Here is a 22499-nt window from a genome sequence, read left to right as displayed (position 1 = left end):
CTTCCCTCTTCTTCAGGGCACCCTCCTTCCTCCTTACACCAGGCCAGGCTCCCTACACCCTTAGGCAACACCAGATAAAGGTCTTTCCAATCCCCAGTGTTTATGTGCCCCAAATCTATAGAACTCCGTTTCTGTCTTGGCAAGAGCTGACGAATACAGGCAGCCTCATCCTTACACGAGCTCTTCCTGAAGGCACTGGTCCAGTCAAATGACCCACTTCAACACTCAGTAACCATACTTCATCTGGTTAGATGGACAGGGAGGGTAGGAGGAGGCTCACAGTACTTGGTGGTTTCCTCAGAAATAACATCAACAACTAAAAGCTAAATCATTGAGAGTTCATTTTGTAGAGTTAGGGAGTTCATCATTTCCTGTGTGTTGATTTTGTATTTGTTAGCATTAGTTATGTACGATAAAGCTCTATAAAATTCAGCGGTTAACAACTGCAACCTTCCCCCCTCCTCTGACTCGAGTTTGTTTATTTATGGCTATTACAAGAGCAGGAACTCCTCTAGTATAGGCGGTCTTGGTTGGTCTCTGCTGTTAGCTTAGTAATAACTGATTGCTCAATGATTCTAGAACAATCTTCTCATGTATAAGGGGTCAGCAAGCTACCAGCTCAGACAACAAGGCCCCCTTCATGTGGCCTGTCATCCTTCAGCAGGCCAGACCAGACATGATCTTATAGTGGTCTCCGGGTGGTAAGCTGCACGAGAGAGGTCCAGGATCTAGCCATTCTCTGGGAACATTGACTTTATTAAGTTTCCATTGGCCAACGAAAGCCACATGGTTAGCCTGCTTTACCTGGTGAGGGAATGGACTCTACCTCTTACTGTAGGCAGGATGCAGAGCAGTGGGCAGACCTGTGCAACTTCTTTCCTGTTTTGTAACACACTGTCATTTTTACAGTTTGCCATATTTCTTCGAAGCCTGATATTCATATTCCTCTCTCTACCCTGTCTCTCTATCATCTCTCTCTTATAGCTCTCTTGTCTCTTTGTCTCACTCTTGTCTCTGTCTCTGCCTTTCTGTCTCTGTCTCTGTCTCTCTCTCTATCTCTCTGTCTCTGTCTCTGTCTCTCTCTATCTCTCTGTCTCTGTGTGTGTGTGTGTGTGTGTGTGTGTGTGTGTGTGTGTGTGTTGATGCATCTGTCTCTGTGGGTACATGTAAATATGCATATGAAGGTAGAGTCTTTCCTGAGGTACTGTCCGTTGAGGTTTTTTTTGACAGTTTCTCACTAGAGCTCATCCACCTGGTGAGGTCGGCTCATGAGGCCAGTGAGCCCAATAAATCTTCCTGTCCCCACCACCCCAGCACTGGGATTGCAAGTGTGCACTACCTTACCCACATATTTGATGCGGCTCTGGGACTGAACTCAGGACCCCATGCTAGCAGGGCAAGCACATTGCTGACTGAGCGATCTCCTCAGCTCTTAGTATTGCCTAATTATCAAGTCTGAGTCTTCCCCACGCTGTCATGCTTCCTCATCTCCACAACATAGACCACTACCTCAGAATTGGTTTGCACTTGACTAGAATAGTCACTCATTCCTCAAGAGGGGCGAAAATGGTGCAGAATTAGGTACAGACCCATTTGCCTGACATGGAGGAGACGAAGCGCAGGCTAATTAAAATGCAAGTGTAAAATCTGGCTCAGCTCATGTCTCCACTGCCTGGATAGACCAGTTTATCATGCTGCCTCTCCATTTCGCACAACCCAGTTAAATTTGTGCAGGACCACACATCTCAACCTTCCCTGTTTTGTCATTTAAAATGAGTGTCTGGAAGGGCTTCCTTCCGGGAATATTAGTTACCTTGTCCATTACTTACTTAATCATAGCTTGGAGTTATTTTTTGCCTTGTGGAGGCTGACTATAAATTATAGGCTAGAGTGCAGTAAAGCCACACTTAGCAAATTATATGGCATGGGAAAACCCTTGCTTTGGGGGACAAATTATATATTTCTTTAAAAATATGTTTTGTAAAATATTAGAAGAGGGCCAATAAAACAAAATCCAGGAGCATATTTTGTGGCCTTCCAGACATATTTGACAATTGACTCAGATAGAGTCCCTACTTGTAACAGGGAGAGAGAAAAAGAGGTCCTGTTTCAATTCCTGTCACTCTCTGAGGTTCTACTCACAGAAGATGTGAGGAAAGTTGGACACCTTACTTGTTTATCCATATGACTTAGTAGATAAATTAAGCATACCACCTTATATTTGATTTTGGAAACTCAGAGTAGACTAACGAGATAGCAAGGCACAATTTTCTCATAGTTTTGGAAGACTCCCATCGTGGTTGGAAATAGAAGTCCACAGAAATACCTTAAATATTTGATTTTGTTTTGGAGAAACAAGAAAGTCCATGAACAAAGGGCAACTCACTAGAAAGAGACGATGATCCCTTGGGAATAGCAACAAAAGTTTTCCCATCTTTGTAGCTCTAAAGCTGCATGGGCATGCCTCAGACAAGCTCTGGACTCACCAGGGCAGTCAGAGTTCCAGCTCAATAAACCAATCTTTGTTGTCTCATTAGAGCTGGAGATCCTAAGGGTCACCGACCATTAGCTCTGGCCTTGGCAGGCCATGGCCTGTCCCTGCAGCCGGCTTGAGGTCAGTCATCACATGAGTACACATGGTAGCATTGTTACCGATGCCCCCAATCAACTTGGGTAGGGGTGGAGAAGTTGAGGGCCGGAGAGATTGGAGAGATTCATACAAGACTAACTCTTCGGATTCTTGGATGAATCTTGTGAGGTAGCCAGTTGTCTCGCTTGAAAATTCCACCATTTTTTTCCTTAGAAAAGAAGTATGTTTCAATTTGAAGATATTAATTGCGTAGGAATTATTTGACTCTATGATTTATAACCCAGCCAGAATCCCGCCGTCTTCCCTTCCCTGTGTGCTGACGCCATTTTCCCTTTTGTATACCTATCATTCCCCATTGTTTATCTTCCCTGATTGATGTTCAAGCTCGGGATGTTTTCTATTATGAGATTCATAATTATCCCCAGTAATAGAGAAGGTTTCCCTATTATCTTCAGGGAGCCTGCCCAAATTATTCACTGTAGCCCACTGGTACCACATAGCAGGAAAATAAGAATTTATTTCCCATCCCAGGCATATGGTAGATAAAAAGGATGTATTTATTTCTCCATGTTTCAAAAGGATTAGGCTTTGAAAAAATAAATATCACTTACGCTGTCAGTAAGCAGAACTGTGGTTCAGAGTTTAGAGGGCCCTTCAGACTAAGAATAGCAAATCTAACTCTGTTTTTATATATATGTATATATAAGAGAGAGGAGGGTAAGGAGGCGGAGAATCAATTATAGCTTTACTTGGCTAGATAAATGAATGCTATATATTTCAACCATTATACTGGTCTACAAGGCACCCAGCACCACCTTGGACCCCAATGTTAACCAACACACTTATTTATAAAAATGTTACTGAATTCCAGCGCTTCTTGACCCCTGGCTATTCCAGGAGCACATTGGATACATCATCTGGGTTTTGCCTAATTACACATAATTAGGAAATGTAAGTATGCTTTTCCGTGTTGCTCTGCTATTAAGAACCAAGTGGACAGCTGAAACCCTGGGGAGGAGGAGTCAGTGCTTCAAAAAACAAACAAACAAACAAAAACAAACAAACAAACAAACAAAAAAACCTGGGGCTGGGGATTTAGCTCAGTGGTAGAGCGCTTACCTAGGAAGCGCAAGGCCCTGGGTTCGGTCCCCAGCTCCGGAAAAAAGAACCAAAAAAAAAAAAAAAAAAAAACCTATGAGTCAACCTCCAAAAATAGGGATTGTACTGAAGGTTAGTAAATCAAACACACACACACACAACACACACACACACACACACACACACACACACACACCAAACACACACACACACACACACACACACACACAATAATTAAAAAATTGCTCTTGGCTCTGGCTAAATATTTGGTGCTATGGTTAAGCTGCTGCCTCTGTGTCAAGGACGCATTTAATGGTGCGCCGTTTACATCCGTGCTGAGGCAGGGACATGGAATGAATTATTTTACTCCTCAATTACTTTGATTTGCTAACATTCTCACATATTTATGCTCTATGAAAAAAATTGCCTCATCCTTTACGCTGGATCCCTGGCCTAGAGAGGAGAGTCCCAATTATCCCAGCAAAGAGTTACAGCATTTCATTTGTGAGTTTGTTACACGCATAGACTGCTAGTGCCCAAAGTTTAGGCACATTTAACAGTTACCTCACTCCTCCAGATGGATAGCCTCAGCCCCTTGGGGAAGACTGGGTGGTTCTTCAAGTCAACAAAATGGTCCCCATCATCAGCCCCAGACCTGACTGAATATCTGCTGTAACCAGGCTCAGAACAGGGTGGCTTCTTAGGACAAAAAGTTAGAATTTCATGGGTGACTGGAGAATGTTCTAGAAAGGTTATTATACTTAACTTCTGGAGTGGGAAGTCCTTCTATGTTCTGGTCTTAGCTTCTGGGTTTATTGAATTTTCCTCTGCTGTTATAGCAGCTGACAGCAATAAAGTCGCACACTCCATTAGATGCGCTATTTATGGAAACAGTGCTTTGGTGCCAAAAAGGAAAAAAATATAATAAGAGGAGAAATGATTGCCAAAAGCGAGGTCTCAAAAATGAGTGCAATGTTAGCAGCACTTACAATACCGCCAGCTTTGTGACACATGTGTGAGCATGTATGTGCCAGTGTGTATGTTGTGTGCACATGTATACACATGTGTGTGCACATGTGTGCTGTATGTGCACACATGCATGTCTGTACATAAGGTTTTCTTTCCTATATTTCTTTTAAAAGTTGTGGTTTTTTTTCTCCCATGGGCCCGGAGAGAGATTCAGCCATTGAGAGTATTTCCCAACCTCCCAGAGGAACTGCGTTCAAATCCCAGCACCCACGTTGAGTGGTTTACTGCTCCAGGGGCTCTCACATTCCCTTCTGATTTCCATGAGCATTCACACATGTGTGACATACGCTCACACAAACACACACTTTAGCTACAGAAAGAAATCTGTAAAACACTAACTTTAAAATGTCTGTGAAATCTACTTGTTCTTTCAGTTTCACAGATGTATGATGTACTGGGATCATTCCCATCACCCTCTTGTGTGTCCTTCCTCCTTCCTCCTTCCCCCTTATGTCCCCTTCTTTCCTTCTTTCCTTCCTTCCTTCTCTCTCTTTCTTTTTTTTCTTTCTTTCTTTCTTCCTTTCTCTCTTTCTTTCTTTCTTTCTTTCTTTCCTTCCTTCCTTCCTTCTTTCTTCCTCTCTCTCTCTCTCTCTCTCTCTCTCTCTCTCTCTCTCTCTTTCTGTTTTTGGGTGTATGTGTCCCGAGGATTTTATCAAGGGTTGACAGCATGAGCATAGGAATGGGGAGTTATTGATAAAATAATTATTTGGAAAAAGAATGCCTAGGTATCTTTATTGAGGTCTTAGAGCGAAACTAATGTCTAACATAATCCACCATGCATATAATTAACCAAAAACAGATAAAAATGTCTCAAGTATAAAATAAAGTGAAAAAGAGGATCCGGAATGTCAGAGTCAACCTGCTATTTGTAGATCAAGAACAGACACAACCGTCCTGATGGGTAATATTTGCCACTTTCCATAGTGTAAAGACTCTAATGTTATCAAGGTCAGACTATCAGTGCATCTCTGGACACAGATTTGAGGAGAATAGGAAGAGCCTGTCCTCCTGGGGTGTTGAGGGCAGCTAGAGAATGCAAGTGTTCACTTATGGTGAATACAGTAAGTCTTTACATATATAAGTTACATGTCCTCATGACTCAAATTGTTGTGATCTTCCCAAGATACCTCCTAGCATTGGTATTTTGGACATAACACAGTACAGCCCTCCCTTTATTTAGAAAGTGTTTGCATTTCTGAGAGACTTGGGACATGCCATGTTTCTGTGTGAAGAAAAGTGAATTCTGAGTTAAATCCTCAACAACAAGTGTGTGCTGACATGCACAATCATTGGCCGAGGAGCGTGCTCCCAGTTTGTTGGCAACGGTGTCTTACTGAACTTTCTAGGCATCACTGGATAGGGCTGTAGACATCATCTACTAAATGTCCAATGGCCCCAGCATGCATCTACACATTTCCAAAATGCCTCCAGCCAGCAATAGTGACCTTGGTAAGGACTGTAAAGGTTTCAATTTAAGAGTGTGTTCTCAATTCTGAAACTCTGGCATCGCTTTGGGACTCTGTGTGAACCACAGAATCCCAGAACACTTGAACCAGGATCTGCATTTAGCAAGATGCCACTTACACAGTCTAGGAGCCCAGGGAATGGTGCCACCCACAGTGGTGGCCTTCCCACTGTAATTATTGTAATCAAGGGAGTCGCCCTATAGGTCTGTCCAGAGATGTCAAGTTGACAGTTAGCAGTGATGTTCACATTGGCAATAACAAAAGGGAGATGAAGGGTTTCTGCTCTTGTCTGTGTTGGTTAGTACTTGGGCCTCAGGGGTCCTTTGAAGCTCCTAGAACCCTTGGAGAAAGCATCTCCACTGTATGGTGAGAGGTGCTGGCAACAGGGTTTCCAGTGTATTTCCTAACTCATTCTTTCCTATCTATGATGCAGATATGATGTTTTCCTCGGTATGAATATATCACTGGGACACAGACTCTGTCTCAGACCTGTCTCCAGTGTAAACTACTCTACCCCTCCCCCACTTCTCACAAGTGCAAGAACTAGGAGAAATTAAAAATAAGAAAATAAACACGTCCTGACCATCTGGGCTGCGGTTCAATTAACAGCCATAAGCAATATTTATTGCAGAATCTTCACACCTATTAGCAGGAGGAGGGGAAAATAAGGTCACGGCTTTGCACATAAAATACATCCATTCTCGGTCCACGGTGACCACGAGGGCTCCTGGCCAGGGGGCCTCATTGCTCTCTTTCCGTCTGAATCAAGGCCAAGGTAACAGGCTTCTTCGTGGCCTTCTGACCTTTCTGAGAATGGTCAGAGGTTGGCTACTGGCCCAGCATGTAGGTAGAACCATAGTTTAAGGCCTCTGCATTTTGTAACCTGCAAATGAGTAGGGGTGGGCTTGGGCAAGAGAGAAGATATATGCTGCACACCATTGAAATGTTCCTGGCGGTTTGCTGTTGATTTGTTCGTTTTTGTTTGTTTGTTTGTTTTTGTTTTTTTGTTGTTTACTTCTCCAAACATCCAATGATTCTTTGTGTTTTAATTAAGCTTTTGGTGTTCTACCTATATGGGCAGATTCACGGGCAGTTGTAAGAAATAATGCAGTAATTCCACATACACTTGACCCACGTATCCTAATGGTAAGGACATGAAACTCTAGTACAATGTCACAGTAGGGGCACTGGCAGTGGCTGTCAAGATGCAGAGCATTTCTGGAGGCCCCAGGATTCCTCAGTTGCCCTCCTGACACCACCCTCCCCACAGCTACTGCCCATTGCTGATCTGGTGTCCATTTGTATAATTTTGACATTTCCAGAATGTTATGTAAATGAATCCTGCAGTATATTACCCATGGGGATTGGTTTTTCCCACTAGCTTTTTTCGTTTTTCTCTTCTCCAAAAGACAATCCTCCTCCCCTGCCCTGTGTGTGTGTGTGTGTGTGTGTGTGTGTGTGTGTGTGTGTGTAAGCTTCACCATTTTAAGGCTTTAATACACATAGAAGAGGGCTCAAGGCCTGCACAGAGCTCTGTGTTCTACTTTGCCAGTCTTCTTCCAAATGAGAAGTGGGTACCATGAGGAGAGACATCTGTGTTCTCACAGAATGGCCTTCTCTCTCAAGAGTTCTATACCCTGGGTTGCCGTGTCAGCTCCATCAGTCAGTATGTACCTGCCTTGCAAGCACAAACACTGGAGCTTGAGCCCCACAGAACCTATGGAAAAACCCGAGGCTTACACTTGCAAGCCCAGAGCTGGGGAGGCAGAGATAGACAGATTCCTGGGGCTCACTGACCAGCTAGCCTAGCCTGCTTGGTGAGCAGCAAGACGGCCAAAGACCTGTTCAAAAAGCAAGGTGAATGATGTGTTAGGAATGACAACTGAGACTGTCCTCTGGCCTACACACACACACACACACACACACACACACACACACACACACACACACATACACACAGAGAGAGAGAGAGAGAGAGAGAGAGAAACACACACACACACATACACACACACAGAGAGAGATATACACACACACACAGAAAGAGAGAGAGAGACATACACACACACACACACACACACACACACACCCTTGCACTCATAAATCCATACATATTTACACAGCAAAAGAAATATTTTGTCTGTGCTCGGAGCTGGTCAAAGTCATGGTGTCTTCACAGATGACAATAGCATCAGCTTTTATAGTCTAATATTTATAGATATTCTATGCAAGGTAATTATGAAAATTAAGTTAGATAAAGTCTTCTAACAGCATGCTCATCTATAATAAATATTGATAAGTGGTACCTATTATTGCTACAAATAAACCATATTGAAATAATAAATATTAATTGACCTTCGGGACTTTGCTTTGCTTTTGAATCAATCTTTCTTAATACATGATACAGAATCTGGGCTTCTCCAGGCAGTACTTTCTGGAGCAGAACCCCGTGGTTGCTTGTCCGTATTCGATCTCCAATCCTGCATTGCTGAGAGGAAGGGGGTGGGGGTGGGGTGGGAGGGGAGAAAAAGAAAGAAAGAAAGAGAACATCTTGTCTCTGAGAAGTGTTCAGGCTTTGAGTGATGTCAAAGGCCTTTGAATACGCTTTAGAAATGACATCCATATTTGTCCATTTTTTTTTTTAAACTTAAATTGCTTTTGGTTCAACTGCTGCTGTGAATTGACTTGACGCAATATCATGCGGGTGACACAAAACCCAGAGGAAGGAGCCGGGTGCTGGCAAGGACTGAAAAATGGAGGAGTCACTGTCTCGCTCTCCTCCGTAAGTGCTGGAAGAAATGAACATGAAGTTCACTTTGAAAGGTAATCTCTATGAACCGTGATAAGAGCGAGTGGCATTTTACACAGCTGAAGCCTGACGCTTCAGCCTCGCAGATATAATGAAAAGCCATTTACATAGAGTCGGCCACTTTTTAAGCTTCCTACATTGCTATTTTCTACATTGCTATTTTCTCCCTCATTCTTCTTCGTCCTGCTCCCTTCCTAGGCAGCCAAGTGCAACGTGAACTCCTAGAATGTCCTGCTGCTAATAGAACCTGGGCTCTGCTGTCTATCGAGCAAAATGCAGAAGTGGCTTCTCTGCGCCCACATCCAGCCTCTGATCTCCTTGTTTCTCTCCCTGTCTCTCCGCCTTCTTTCCCAAGCCTCTTTGCGCAGACCCCTATCTTGGGGAGAGGAATTCAACAGCTCTTGGCAAAGTTCTCTGGTGAGGAATTCGAAGCACAGAGGCTTTGGATGTACAGAATAATAAAGCTGGTCTGATTTGGGGTCAGAGATCTGAGGTACTGACTGCATCTCTGTCTTGGGCCTCCCGATGTCTGGCAGGCTCTTTTGGGGTCTGTGTGTCTATGTGAGTCACTTTGTTCACCTCCAGATGCTGAGAGAATCTTGACTTGGCAAGGAAGTTGCGAGATGAAATGAAGGACCACAGTTCCCACTTCCAGGGTGCGCCAGCTTGCTGTTATGTTTAAAGGGGAAAGGTCTGCAGGCTCCTGTGTTCAAACCCTTACTTGCCAGATGGGGGCATGGCTTCAGGAAATTATGGACAGTTTAGGGGGTGGAGCCTGGGTTGTGTAACTGAGCTTTTGAAGGGGATACCCACTCATGGCTCCCGTTTACGCTGGCTGCGTCGTGGTGGCACACAATCTTAGACTCTGCTATAAGCCCCGTTCACAGTGGAGATTCCCACTACCTTGCCTTCTCCTCCATGATGGACTGAAGCCCTCTGAAACCGTAAGCCAAAAACACACCTTTCTCTTCTTAAGTTATTTCCAGCAGAGAGTTGGTCTCGGCAACCAGGGAAGCAACTAATACAGATGCAAACAACATAACGTGACTTATTAAACATGACAGCAGGCTGAGGCCTGAGAATATCCTCATCTCATTAGAACAGTGGGTAATGCCATTCCCTTGGGTCCCTAGTGCCAGGTCTCTGGGTACATAAGCTAAAAAGAAGTGTAGGTCCTAGAGAGAGTATCCAATCTCTGGCTCTAACCCTTGGCTTTGCAAATGGAACACAGGATTTTAACCTGATGTATGTCCCCCTCCCAGGCCACTCCTGTGCGATTTACAGGGGCCCCTCCCTGGCATTCGTGACCTTACAATAAGTCTTTGCAAAGGTAAAGTCAATGTAGGTGTTAAAACAGGCGCACTATCTGCTCTCACGCAACATGCTCCAAAGAGAAGAGGCTAGGCAGTTTGTATAGATTTCTTCCTTTTCATGTGTACGTACAAGGTCACTTTCGCCATGAATCAATAGCGCAATCTGAATACACAATTTTCGTGTCACTGTGTATTTTGGAGTTGATATACATCGAAAGGAACAAGAATAACAAGGCTTTGAAGGAGTGTCAGCTTACATAGTGGGATAACTTTGTATTTTCTTACTGGTCTCAACCGAGGACACAGATGAGGAATCTCCTCGTGTAAAATGTCAGAAATAAACAACGTATACATTGCATTATGGTTTCGCTTTTGCCCCTTTTCTTATCAAATGAAGTCCAGGAAGTTTTATGATAATGTCTACTAAAAGCATTTTAACCAAGTCTTCCTTTTTAAGGTCTCTTTATCCCACTGGCTGAGTCTACTTTCTGGGCAGACTGGAGAAGGCAGAGTTCTGCAGCTGCTGTGTGCTCTCGTGCAAGGGATCCCACATCTCTGTCTTCTCGAAGCAAAGCTGCCATGATGACTGTTTCAGCCAATAGTACTGATTACAGGTCTCGGGTTATCTGTGTGGAACAAGCCGTGTACGTATTCTTAAGCACTATATTGTGAGATTTCACAGAGCTCAGCGTAATTTCGCTCTCCCTTTAACACACCACTGACCTACAACTATGTTCAAGGCACTGTTTACGGATATTTACTTTTGAATGTTACTTGTTTTTTTTTTTTTTTTTTTTTTTTATTCATTGTAAGGCAGGACATCATACAGAGCAGGCCAGCCTCAAACTCTATACAGCTGAGTTGACCTTGAGCCTCTCATCCTTTTGCTTTGACTTCCCAAGTTCTAGGATTACAGGAGTGTGCCACCATGCCCTGAGTTTAGGGCAGAGCTGTGGATAAGCTTGAACTCAGGCCTTCACACACGTTAGACGAGTATTCCACCAACTGTGCTGTGGCCTTCTCCTTACAATTACCCATGCTGCTCGGCTGCTATCATACGATGGTGTGGCCGTTACCCATGTGTAGGCTTTAAAACGGTCTATTCGCTACCGGGCGAGTTTGCCCATGAGTTAGAGTGAAAAGCAAATGGATTAAAGTTGCAAAAATAAAATGCTAGCAAAGAAACTCAACTGGTATGCTGGCCAAGGAGATAAGAGTATGAGTTAAAAACAAAAGTCAAAAAAGCAGTGGCCCGGTGTAGTGTACAATACAAACCTTCAGCCTACCCTTGAGAAACCATCCTTTAATAGACTGGAAATAAAGTTTGTACCACATTTAACCTTGTGTCTGGTTCATGGTTGGTCCTTGAAATGCATGAGGCGCTGTTATGATTGTTTCTGCTAATGAGGGACACATGCCGAGTTATGATAGACAGCCACTGTTAGAGTAGAGCCGTGGTCACCTCAGATGCATAGTTCCAATAATGACTGTAGCTCTGGACGAGCAAGCCTAATAATCTGCTGTATGCGAATCCTCAGCTCCATTCTCCTCTGGATCCTCACCCCCTAATATCTGCATCTATAAACCTCTTCTGGAAAAGACAACAGACTAAGAAGTCAGTGGAATTTTCACAAAAGAAAAAAAGAAGAGGAAGGAAGGAAGAAAGGAAGGAAGGAAGTAAAGAAGGAAGGAAAAGAAAGAAGGAAGGGGGGCTGGGGATTAGCTCAGTGGTAGAGCGCTTGCCTAGGAAGCGCAAGGCCCTGGGTTCGGTCCCCAGCTCCGAAAAAAAAGAACCAAAAAAAAAAAAAAAAAAAAGAAGGAAGGAAAAGAAAGAAGGAAGGAAGGAAAGCAAGCAAGCAAGCAAGCAAGGAATAAAGAAAGAGAGAAGAGAGAGTTTCTGGTAGCCAGCCTCCAATTGCTTCCAGCAGGGCTGTGTTTCTGAACTCAGAACAAAGACGGTTTCCCATTTTGACTCTGCCATATCGTCCTTGCTCTCTGCCTCCACATCTGGTTTACCGACCTCCCGAGTATACCTTTCTCTCATTTACTATGTTTCCTTGGACAGCAACCTATGTACCTCTCAATAAATTTTGGTTTACCCAGGAGCTGACGGGCACAGAAACCTAGATTCAATTTGTGCCGATTTATGAGACACAGGCACAACAATCGTGGAAAGTTTCCTGGGCTTCACTTTATAAATTAACCCCTTATTTAAATATTCTGCAGACTTAGCACAGGCCGGTGCCGGATGGGGACTTTGTCCCCGCTCAGCCTTGCTGGCTGGCCTCCTGGCATTTGTTACAGGAATGTGCGGACCCTTCAGCACAAACAGTACAGATGTACAAGATTTATGACAAGCCCGGCAGGCTCACATGCTGTTGTTATGCAGGCCACAACAAGAGTCGTCTGAGTGGGCTTCGCGCTGCTGAGTCCCAAGCCTCTGAAAGCCACATTTGGGGCTATGGGAGGAGAGTGAGCAGTGTTCTGAATCAACTGATGGCTTCCCTCATTCACTTGACTGAAATACTGTGCTATACTTTGGTCTTGCCTGCATTCATTGGCAGAAGTCATTGGTACTATGCAGGTGGCCCCCGTGGAACCTGGTGGGTATGCAAAATCAAGGATAAAACTCAGACTATCTTCCAAGAATGCCATGGTCTTAGCGCTAGACAGCAAATTAAAGCTTTGTCATACATTCCTATTCATGTATGCACTTGTATAGAATACAGTTCTTGGGCTGGAGAGATGGCTCAACGGTTGAGAGCACTGACTACTCTTCCAGAGGTCCTGAGTTCAATTCCCAGCAGCCACACGGTGGCTCAGAACCATTGGTAATGGGATCTGATGCCCTCTTCTGGTATGTCTAGCAACTACATTGTACTCATATACATAAAGTAAATAAATCTTTTAAAAATTAAAAAAAGACAATATAATTTTCACCAGAAGCTTTAAATATGAATCTTGGAGCCTGGGGAAGCCCAAGGGAAGGGATACTGGAAGTCTCAGGGAAGATGCGGCTTGTATATGAGGCAAGCAGGCCCAGAGAGAGGAAGTGATCCCCAGAGTCAAGAGGCTGGCATTCACTGAGCCAGGATGCCCAGCTTCCAGGTCCTGGGTGATTCCTGCTTTCTGAACAGCAAGATAGCCTGTGGTAACTGCAAAGCGTGGGTGAAGCTCCCCTTTCTCTCACAAATCCATACCCCCTATCCTTCTAGCTCTTCTCTAACCAGGGCTGTGGTTTCAATAGCATCATTAGAATCCTTGCAAAGAACAGTTTCCAGATCTATTTAAACGTGTTTGCAATGATTGCGGGGGTCTGTTTGATAAATAATTGAATAGATTTTTGAGCTGTTGGCTGCAGGGGGTGAGGAGGCAGCCAGTTGAGGAGGAAAAGGGGATGCTTTGAGAGCGACAGGGACAGTCATTTACAGTGGCAAGGAGGTAAGGGACTCTGTGACTCCCAGGGGGCCTGAGTGGCTCAGATGTTCCCTCCAATCCCAGCTGATGCTGTCCTGCTTGGCCAAATCGACCTGAACAGCCCAGAAGGCTGTGCGGCCGCACCTGTCAGCCCCAATCCGTGCTGCAGAAATTTTGTTAGGAAAATAGATGTACCAAGATTCAATTTTTCGATTGTCTGAAGGCTTAATTTAGTGACCTTGGAAAATGTCTCTTGGAGGTGAAGGAAGAAGCTGGGCCTGTGCTGGGAGGAGTATGTGGGAAGGACAGGACTTCTCTGGTAATGGATAATTTATTTACACTTAATTTTCAGGTCTTTGGGGAAAGCCATGAAAACAGTTATACATGTACCATCATTTTCTTTCAAAAGCAGAATGGGCAGCTATATGAGAAAGAGAGAGGGGAGAAAGAGGGATAGAGAGAGAAGAAGGAATAGAGTGAGAGCCAGGGGGAGGGAGGAGAGATAGAGAGAGATAGAGAAAGATATAAAGATGGATGGATGGATGAAAGATAGATAGATAGAGATACATACATAGATGGATAGATGGATGGATGGATGGATAGATGGATGGATGGATGGATGGATGAATGGTGGAGAGAAAGATGCACAGATAGAAAGACAGACAGAAAACCAAATATTACGACTCAGCTAAGAGCAAAGAAGTTTTTCAGAAAATACTTTTTTATTTTTTATTGGTGTGTCTGTGTGTATGTTTTTTTTTGTGTGTGTGTGTGTGTATGCCCATGTGTGCATGTGCACAAGTGTATGTGCATGTGCAAGTGTCTGTGGGGCCAGAGAAGGATGCTGGATCCCTTGGAGCTAGAGTTACAGGCAGTTGTGAGCAGCCCATGGATGCTAAGTCCTGAAATTGGGTCCTCTGAAAGAACAGTGGCAAGCACTCTTAACCCCTGAGCCATCTCCCCAGGCCAAGGTCAAAGACTTTAAGAGAATGAATGTACAATATATGCATACAGGCAAAAGAGAAACAGAGTGTACCAACTCTTGTTTATCTGACAGCCACATATGAAATGTTCTAGGATGTTGGCAGCTTCCTCCTTTCCTCCACTATGCCCTCTTCCTTCCCCCCTCTACTGTGCCCCCTTCCTTCCTCCCTTCACAGCTTTCTTCCTCATTGTTACTGTTACTGGTGCCTTTCATGCATCATCCCTGCCAACTGTGTGTTGGAGGTATTGTAGGAGGCTGTACTGCTGTACTATGGATAGTTTTGTTTATTGGCATGATCACCAGCAGGAAAGGAGGCATCCAGGTTGGGAGTTCCCAGTCCTCACTGACTACAGGATCCTGAGGTATTGCTGACACTCTCCCTCTCTCTCAGCTGGGTGACACATGGACCTGTTGGGGATGGATTAAGGTCTGATTCTAGAACCCTCAGAGAAAACTGACATGAGGGTGAGGGTTAAACTTCTGTGTCCAGTTGGCTAGGCCCCTGGTTGTTTGGTCCCGTATTTCTTAGTGTCATCAGTGAGGTTATATATAGATGAGCCTCACATTTGACAGACCAGATTCCCAGGGAGACTGTCTTGTGGAAGGTTCAAACCAAACAGAAAGCCATCATCCACACTGGGTAGAGACTAGATTGTTTGCTTTGGAGTCACCTACATTTCTGCTTGTAACTCACTCATGCTCTATAAGTAAACCCAATAATCATATGGGTTTCCCAGGATAAATTTGGCTAGTATATTGCTTGTTTTATCCTTGGGAACCTCACGACGGAGGAGGAGACATGCTTCCCAACTTCCAGCAATGGAGCTGAACGGCATGGGAAGGGTACAGCACCATAGCTCTGTTTCTCCAACAAGCTCTTTCACTTCTAGTGTTTTCCATTTCTCCATCTGTGTAACAAGAAGGGCTATGCCAACATTTTAGGATTAACACAAGGATACCTGCACAGTGTGAGAAGTGCAGTTCAAATGCAGAGGCTAGAGCAAATCTCTAGGCTTTGAATCTAGTTGAGTCCCGGCCTGCTTAATTGCAAATTGAAATAATACTGTTCACTCTGTAGAATTGGAGAATTAATAAAGATGACAGCAACCACGATCAATATAAGTTCTCCAAACATTATTGACAAATAATGTGGGCCATATTTAATGGAGGGAACAGAAAGGGGCCTGGAGCGTTAGATTGCAATGAAGCAGTAATACTGATAGAGATAAGTCAGATCTTTCTGCACAGGTCTTCCTTGTCCCCCAGTCCAGCTTCCTCCACATGCAGAGTCACTTCCAGTTTTGCATCCCATATTTTAGTTCCCTACCCCCACCCCCACCCTCACGTCCATCTTGTCTCTGGAGGCTGATCTTTAGTGTCATCCTCTTTGCCACCACGTGACAGGCAACAGGAGCCAGGCCTTGGGAGTTCCCGAGCCCCATGGGGTGTTCAGATTGGATTAGCCTGCATCCTTCTTTACGTCTGTCACTTGCTGCCTCTTCTGTCGTTGGCAGGGGTGTCATTAAGGCCTCATGGCCTGAGGAGTTAATAGAGACACTCAGGGCTCTCAGTCACCAGTGCCTGCAGCAATCTCCACCTATTGATACCTGGCAGCTAATTCCCCTTCATGACCTGACACCTTCACTGTGGCTCTGTCCCCACTTGTCAGCAGTCCACCCCCTCAGTCTCACGGATACATCCCCCAAAGCCCACTCCTAACAAGGAGGCAGGGGTGGGCCTGCCCCTGACCTGCAGTAGCACCCTTGTCTGGTACATGGTTGTGATTTCTCTGTTTCTCTCTCGTCCCACAATGAGAGGCACTTCCAGTTCCGGGGTCTCCCTGTCCTTAAATTAGTCAGAGGTATGTTAGGGGGACAGTGAAGATCAGAAGACCGAGACACCTAGAGATTACACACCTGCTCTGAAACCATGATGACCACACCTATTGCTTCTGCAGTGAGATTCAGGAACCCTTCCTCTCCTTATCATCATCATACCCTGCCTCTAAAGCCTCCTCTGATGTGATTCTAAAGAGCTCTGAAGCCAGAGGCCAGTGATGGAAGGTAGAAGAAGGAAGGGTGGGAGTTAAGGTCACCCTTGAATTGGGGACCAGGCTGGAGTCTATGAGACCTGATCTCAGAAACCAAAAGTAACTAGGAAATGAAATAAAATATGGGGTTCAAAGATGGGAAGGATAGACTGAAGGGCTGGGGGAATGTGTGCAAAGCACATGTTGAGGAACTGTGAGGGTCCGAGTTCGGATCCTTGGCATCTATATAACAGCTAGGTGTGGCAGTGCACTCCTGGAACTCCGGTGTCCCTGGGGCTCACTTGCTCGCCAGTGTAGCTGAAGGGATGAGATCCAGGGATAGCAAGAGATCCCATCTTAAAAACTAACGTGAAGAGTAAGAGAGGTGGACACTCAATGAAGACCTCTGGCTTACACACACACACACACATACACACACACACACACACACACACACACACTGCAGATGTCTTAAACCATGAGACAATGCTTCTTTCTCCTAGGGGATTTATACCAGCCTATGTTCAGCTAACTTGAGATATGCATTTGCACAGGTGTGTGTACATTTATGTAAGTTTCTCAATACGTGGGCCACAGCTGTGTTATCAGACACGGTTTACTACACCTTAGGCTGAGGCTGTCATTGAACTGTTGTTGGAGTGGACCTTGTTTGAGTTGTTCTGTGTCATTCCATAAGACCCTTCCGGGCCCACAGAATCCTATGATGGGGAGTTTGCCACACTGACTGCCGTTACATTCTTTTCTGCTTAAGGAACTGCTTGCCTTGTTGCAGGACGGTGGGACGTGGCAGGATTCTGTATTACTTCACACAAGGGGCAGCAGATACAATAATGGGAGGGGGTAAGCAAGCCCCTCCCCTCAGCCCTGCTGCAGCTCCCCAACCCCTCAGTGCCTGGCAGCTCTAGCTGTGGAATGCTAACATCTGCTGGCATCATAAAGACATTCTATACACTTCCAGCCAAGTCCTGACCTTGTGCCCATTTCCACCATTAGATTTGAATGACCTCAGCAGCCCGGCTGAAAGGCCTGAGTATTAATTCACAGAACCACAGGCTCAATTTAAGATTTAATTTGAGATAACGAAGAGCTACTGAAAGAGTATTCAAACTTCTAAGCATGTTGTAGGCGGTCTCTCCCTGTTTTTCAAGCTGAATATGAATCCAGGATTCGCCTTAACAGGTTTTTTTACAAATTTAAAAGCAACAGGGCCTCTTCCTCTTTTTCTGGGCCCTTTGTGCTGTGGCTGTTGTTTAATGGCAGCCTTGGAGGAGGTCCCCTCAGCATCCTTTCCTTGTCTCCTTTCTCCTTTACAAATGGCTGCCCTTTAAGGATTACCTTCGAATTCCATTACATTCCTGAAGAGAAAGCAGGCTACCCAAGGAATCTCCCCCCCAACCTTCCCTCAGAGTCCAATCTAAACAGGAGGAAGTGTCTGGGTTCAGCAGAGACAGTGTTTCTTGAAATCTGCCTGCCATGTAGTTTTCTGAAAGAAAAACATTAAGGGTGTGTGAGGATTCCAGGCCCTGTGCCGGCCATTTGGTGCCTCTTGGTTCTGGTGAATGTCTAAATTCTGAAGATTTTTAGTCCTAACATATTTAAAATTTCTGGCCAGAGATGGGAATTTTACTTGGTTTCATCAGAATTTTCCATGCCTGACAGTTGGCTCTAATACGGAAAACTCTAGCTAGAGTGAGGAATGGTTTGCTTCGGGCTGAAAAGCCAGAATCTAGCATGCTAATGCATCTGGCACTAGGCTGGGCTGAGCTTATTTTGCAGTTTTTTCAAGCACTCAGCCTGGCTTTAGAATCGGAGGCTTGAAGGGTGAGTGAGATGGCTCAGTGGGTAAGGCCAAGCTTGAGAACCCAAATTCAAATACCTGTTACCCACTTGAAAAATAAGCATGTTACCTCAGCACGGGAGGGTCTCTGGGTCTTTCTGGTTAATTGAGCTTCAGTTTCTGGCTGAGTTCCTGTTCCATGAGAATGAGGTGAACTAAGACAGAGCAGGACACCTGACATCCTCACCTGGCTCTACATGCATGCACCTGCACACATATGTGTCCACATAGCATACACCTTCAGACATGGGCTTCAGGTGTTGGATCAACAAGGGACACAGAATCGCTCCTAGCAAACTCAACCCATAGAAAAGAGGTCTATATCCTAGAGGTCGATGGTGTGGAAAGAGCTGGAGCAGGGCTTGAGCTAAAGGGCAGGTGGTGTTCATGCCAGGCTGACAATGTAGCTTAGACCTCCTTTCCAGGCAGGCCTTGCAGTTTCAGCTAACACTCTTCCAGGGAGAATGACAGAGGGCAGTCATGCTCAAGGTCACTCTTAAGATCATGTCCTTCCAGGGCCAGTCTATCCAACAGTCAAGGCAGAGGTCCAAAAGTCTGGCTGTACCAACCCAATGGAGAGCAGTTTTGATGGGCCCTTGGAGCTCGAGAGCTTCCCATGGGGGCGAGCTGAGACTCCCAGGCCTGTTAGCTCAGCTCAGCTTGTCCCATCCACTCCACAGTCACCTCCTTCCCTTCCACAGGCACTAACTTTCCCTAAGGGATGCTGTATATGGAAGAGTTGATAGACTAGACTCCCCCGACTGCCTAAACGAGGCTTCTCAGTTGCAGAGATGACTGTGATTCTAAGGTTTGGCCTTATCAGAAAACCTCTTGCTGGGGTCCAGGCCATCTGTCTGCCTTTCAACCCTTGCTGTCTATGATAGAGACAGGAGTTGTGTGCCCCAGGGGCATAGAAGGAAATGGTAAGTCAGGAGGTCTTGGGAGATTTAGGTAGAAGCCAGGCGCAGCTTATGGACACAGTGGAGTTTGCTTATACACCAAAGGCATAGTCCTAACCCCCAGGAGCAAAGGATTTAACAGGGGCCAAACTTGGGCTACTTGTTGACATAATTAGTGCTGGCTCCAACCAAGAGATTCCGAAGCCAACTTGGCAGTGACTTCTGAGTTTTGATTGGCAAATTTGAAACAAAGTTCAGCCAAGTTCTATATCTATTTTGTAGTGTGCCTTATGCACATCGAGAGACGCCAACTCTTCCGATAGATTTCCAGCTTTAGGGTTGTTGGTAGCCGAAGATATTAGCTCTTTACGTAGACAAATGCTTCTGGCAGGCCAGCCTGCACTAGGAACGAGAGAAATGCCTGCAGGTTCCTCTGAAAATTAATATAATACGCTGCATTAATCAGAATTCTATCACGTCTCCACACTTGGCCTGGGCTTAAGAGGCAATACTTTGAAATTGCAGTTGGCTAAAGCTTCCTTATTCTTGGAGAATTGGAGTCAGAGTTTGGAGGGGGGAGGAAAAATAGAACAGAGCTCACATTTAAGAACCAGAAAGAGGAAGAAGGTTTAAGCAATGTTAATTCCTTAGCTCCACCATCCACCAGGGGCTGCAGAGCATTATGGAAGATTTGACCTCCACATTGGCATAAACTTAACTTCGGATGGCAGGCTCAACTTCAGAGGCAGCTGGGCAGACAACTTAGGGCTGCTTTGGGCAATGTCTCAGGCCTTGGGAATTGACTTGTTTGTCTCTCTCTAGTGATAATTTACTTCTGCTCTTGCAGGGGACTCTTCATGATTTCTTACCCTTGAATACGTGTCAGCAGGTGACTGAGAGCACTTGAAAGGCAAGAGGATGACACAGTTTAGCAAACTGGCACCGGGGGTTAAAGATGGGGCTATGGGGATGGCTAAGTGGATAAGACAGTTGCTGCAGGAGTGCAAGGGGCTGGGGTTCCAGCTGGGCAGGTATAGTGGCCCCCTGTAATCTCAGCGCTTCAGAGATAGTTGGGATTCTCAGGACAAGTTGGCTGTCTAACACTCTATTGTCAGGAGGAAACCCTCCCTCAATAAAGAAAGTAGAGAGAAATCGAGGCTCTTTGGGCCTCCACACACAAGTGCACACATTTGTCCCAGGCATGAAAGGTGCCCGTCCATATTAGAGCATGTACATGTTCCTACTAGACATGCGTACACGTGCAAAAATAAATAAAAGCTAAATGAAGATTATCTTCTCCCCAAACGAAAAGACTCTGAGCCACCAAGTAAGAGCTCTCCTGGCTCCTCTGCATATGACATATGACACACTGGAGCCTGACACATCGGCATTCGGTCATGCTTTCTAATGTGACTCAGCTACATCTGCCTTCGTTATTATAACTCAGTACCTAAGAGATGGATATTTTTAAAGACAAAGGGCCAGGCTTTTGGTGGAAACGCCCCTGTCCTCCCTGTATTAAAAAGAATAAGTGGCTCCTTCTTGTCTGGTCTACTTCAGTAATTGGCAGGATTTTGAGTAAGCTCTTTTAAAAGCCCTCCGTTTCTATTTTCACATTAAACACACTTGCAATATCTATTAAAAGCACAAACACTGAGGAACGCACTAAGACTACCAATGAGCCTACATCTGGAGGCTCCGCAACGACAGGAAGAATAGAGGGATCGCTTGTGTGGTTTTATGTCTGGGTGTGTGGGGGAGGTGGGGTGCAGTGGTGGGTAGGGTGGGTGTCAATGCTACAAAAGAAAGGAGTGTACCTCTTACCTCCTCCCTCCGACCTGTGTCTGAAATTTTCTCATGAACTAACTATCTCGGAGGGGTCAACAGAAGAGGTCAAGTTTAGGATTTGATGACAACTGACATTGGACTGGGCCTTCTCTGGAGGAGTCTTTATGGTGAAACACAAAGGGGAAGCAGGGCAGATGCAAGGGTATTTCTAGTCTGCTGTGTTTCTTTGATGATTGACTGATATATCCCAGCGAGGATGCATAAGATCACACGGGGGACTTGGGAACATCTGGGAGAGGGCAAGGCCAGTGAGTAGGGTGAAGGGAGACCCTCTAGGCCCTGAAGAGATCTCACAAGCCATTTCCAAGGTCACATTTGGGCAGGCAGCCAGATGTGTGAGCATGGACTTGCAGGAAGCCAGACAAGGGTCACTGGGACCCTGGCACAGGGGCTGCCGGCAGCTGCCCTTGGCTCAGACACAGACACAGAGTTTCGAAAGCTCTTTCACCTCTTTCCAAATGTCTTTAGAAGGGCAGGGTGGAAAGGAAGGACTGAAACTCAGGGGAAGAAAAAGGAAAAGCTATAATTCTGCTGAAATCTTCTTCCAGAAACTTTTCCTGTTCCCACAAATGTGTGTTTCAGCTGAAACTTTGTGTACTGGGTTGAGGAAGACATAGTTCAGGTTTCGAACTGTATCTATCAGTCAGGGTCCAGGTAGGCAGGAAGGAGTGGGGCACATTCAGATACGATAAGGGCGGTTTGCAGAGCTAGACCGTGGGCTTTTAGGAATGTGGGTAGCTTCCTAAGAGTATCCTGAGCTTCTAAAAGCAGGTACAGCTGAGGGGTGAGAATCTTCTAGAAAGGGAGGCAGTCAACCCCACCTGGAGGGAAGGAGCGTGGAGACTGGAGGAGGCGACCTTGCTTTGCCCTGAAGCCTTGGTGGCAGCTATTCTTGCTTTACCCAAATGTGAGAAAGAGGGTAAGAGACCAAGCTTCCAGGCAGGGCAACCAGGAGAACCTGGGTAGAGAGGCATCTACTGTGTACCACTGCACACCAGTGAGAACTGGGGGCTTGGCCAGGATAAAGTGAAGCATGTATATCTTAATGGCGTCTGTTAGCAAAGAGCACTGGTGCTGGGGTGTGTGTGTGTGTGTGAGTGTGTGTGTGTGTGTGTGTGTGTGTGTGTGTGTGTGTGTGTAGGTCCTCTGGTTTTTGTCCTC

General features: G+C 45.4%; 1 protein-coding gene across 7 annotated transcripts in view; it reads right to left on the bottom strand.

The window, feature by feature from the left end:
* The window catches only part of Wwox (WW domain-containing oxidoreductase), a 927977-nt gene that overhangs the window by 320208 nt on the left and 585270 nt on the right, over window positions 1-22499 (bottom strand). Inside the window, exon 9 of one of the 7 annotated variants that reach the window (XM_087594240.1) lies at window positions 10395-10928. Coding sequence (XP_087450366.1) covers window positions 10911-10928 — 18 coding nt within the window. The 3' untranslated portion in view covers window positions 10395-10910. 7 annotated transcript variants of the gene reach the window in all.

This window comes from Rattus norvegicus, chromosome 19 (genome assembly GCF_021556685.1).
Source record: "Rattus norvegicus strain SHRSP/BbbUtx chromosome 19, alternate assembly SHRSP_T2T, whole genome shotgun sequence".
Taxonomy (NCBI): Eukaryota; Metazoa; Chordata; class Mammalia; order Rodentia; family Muridae; genus Rattus; species Rattus norvegicus.
Note: the sequence above shows the minus strand (reverse complement) of the source record. Positions and strands in the feature narration are given on the sequence as shown.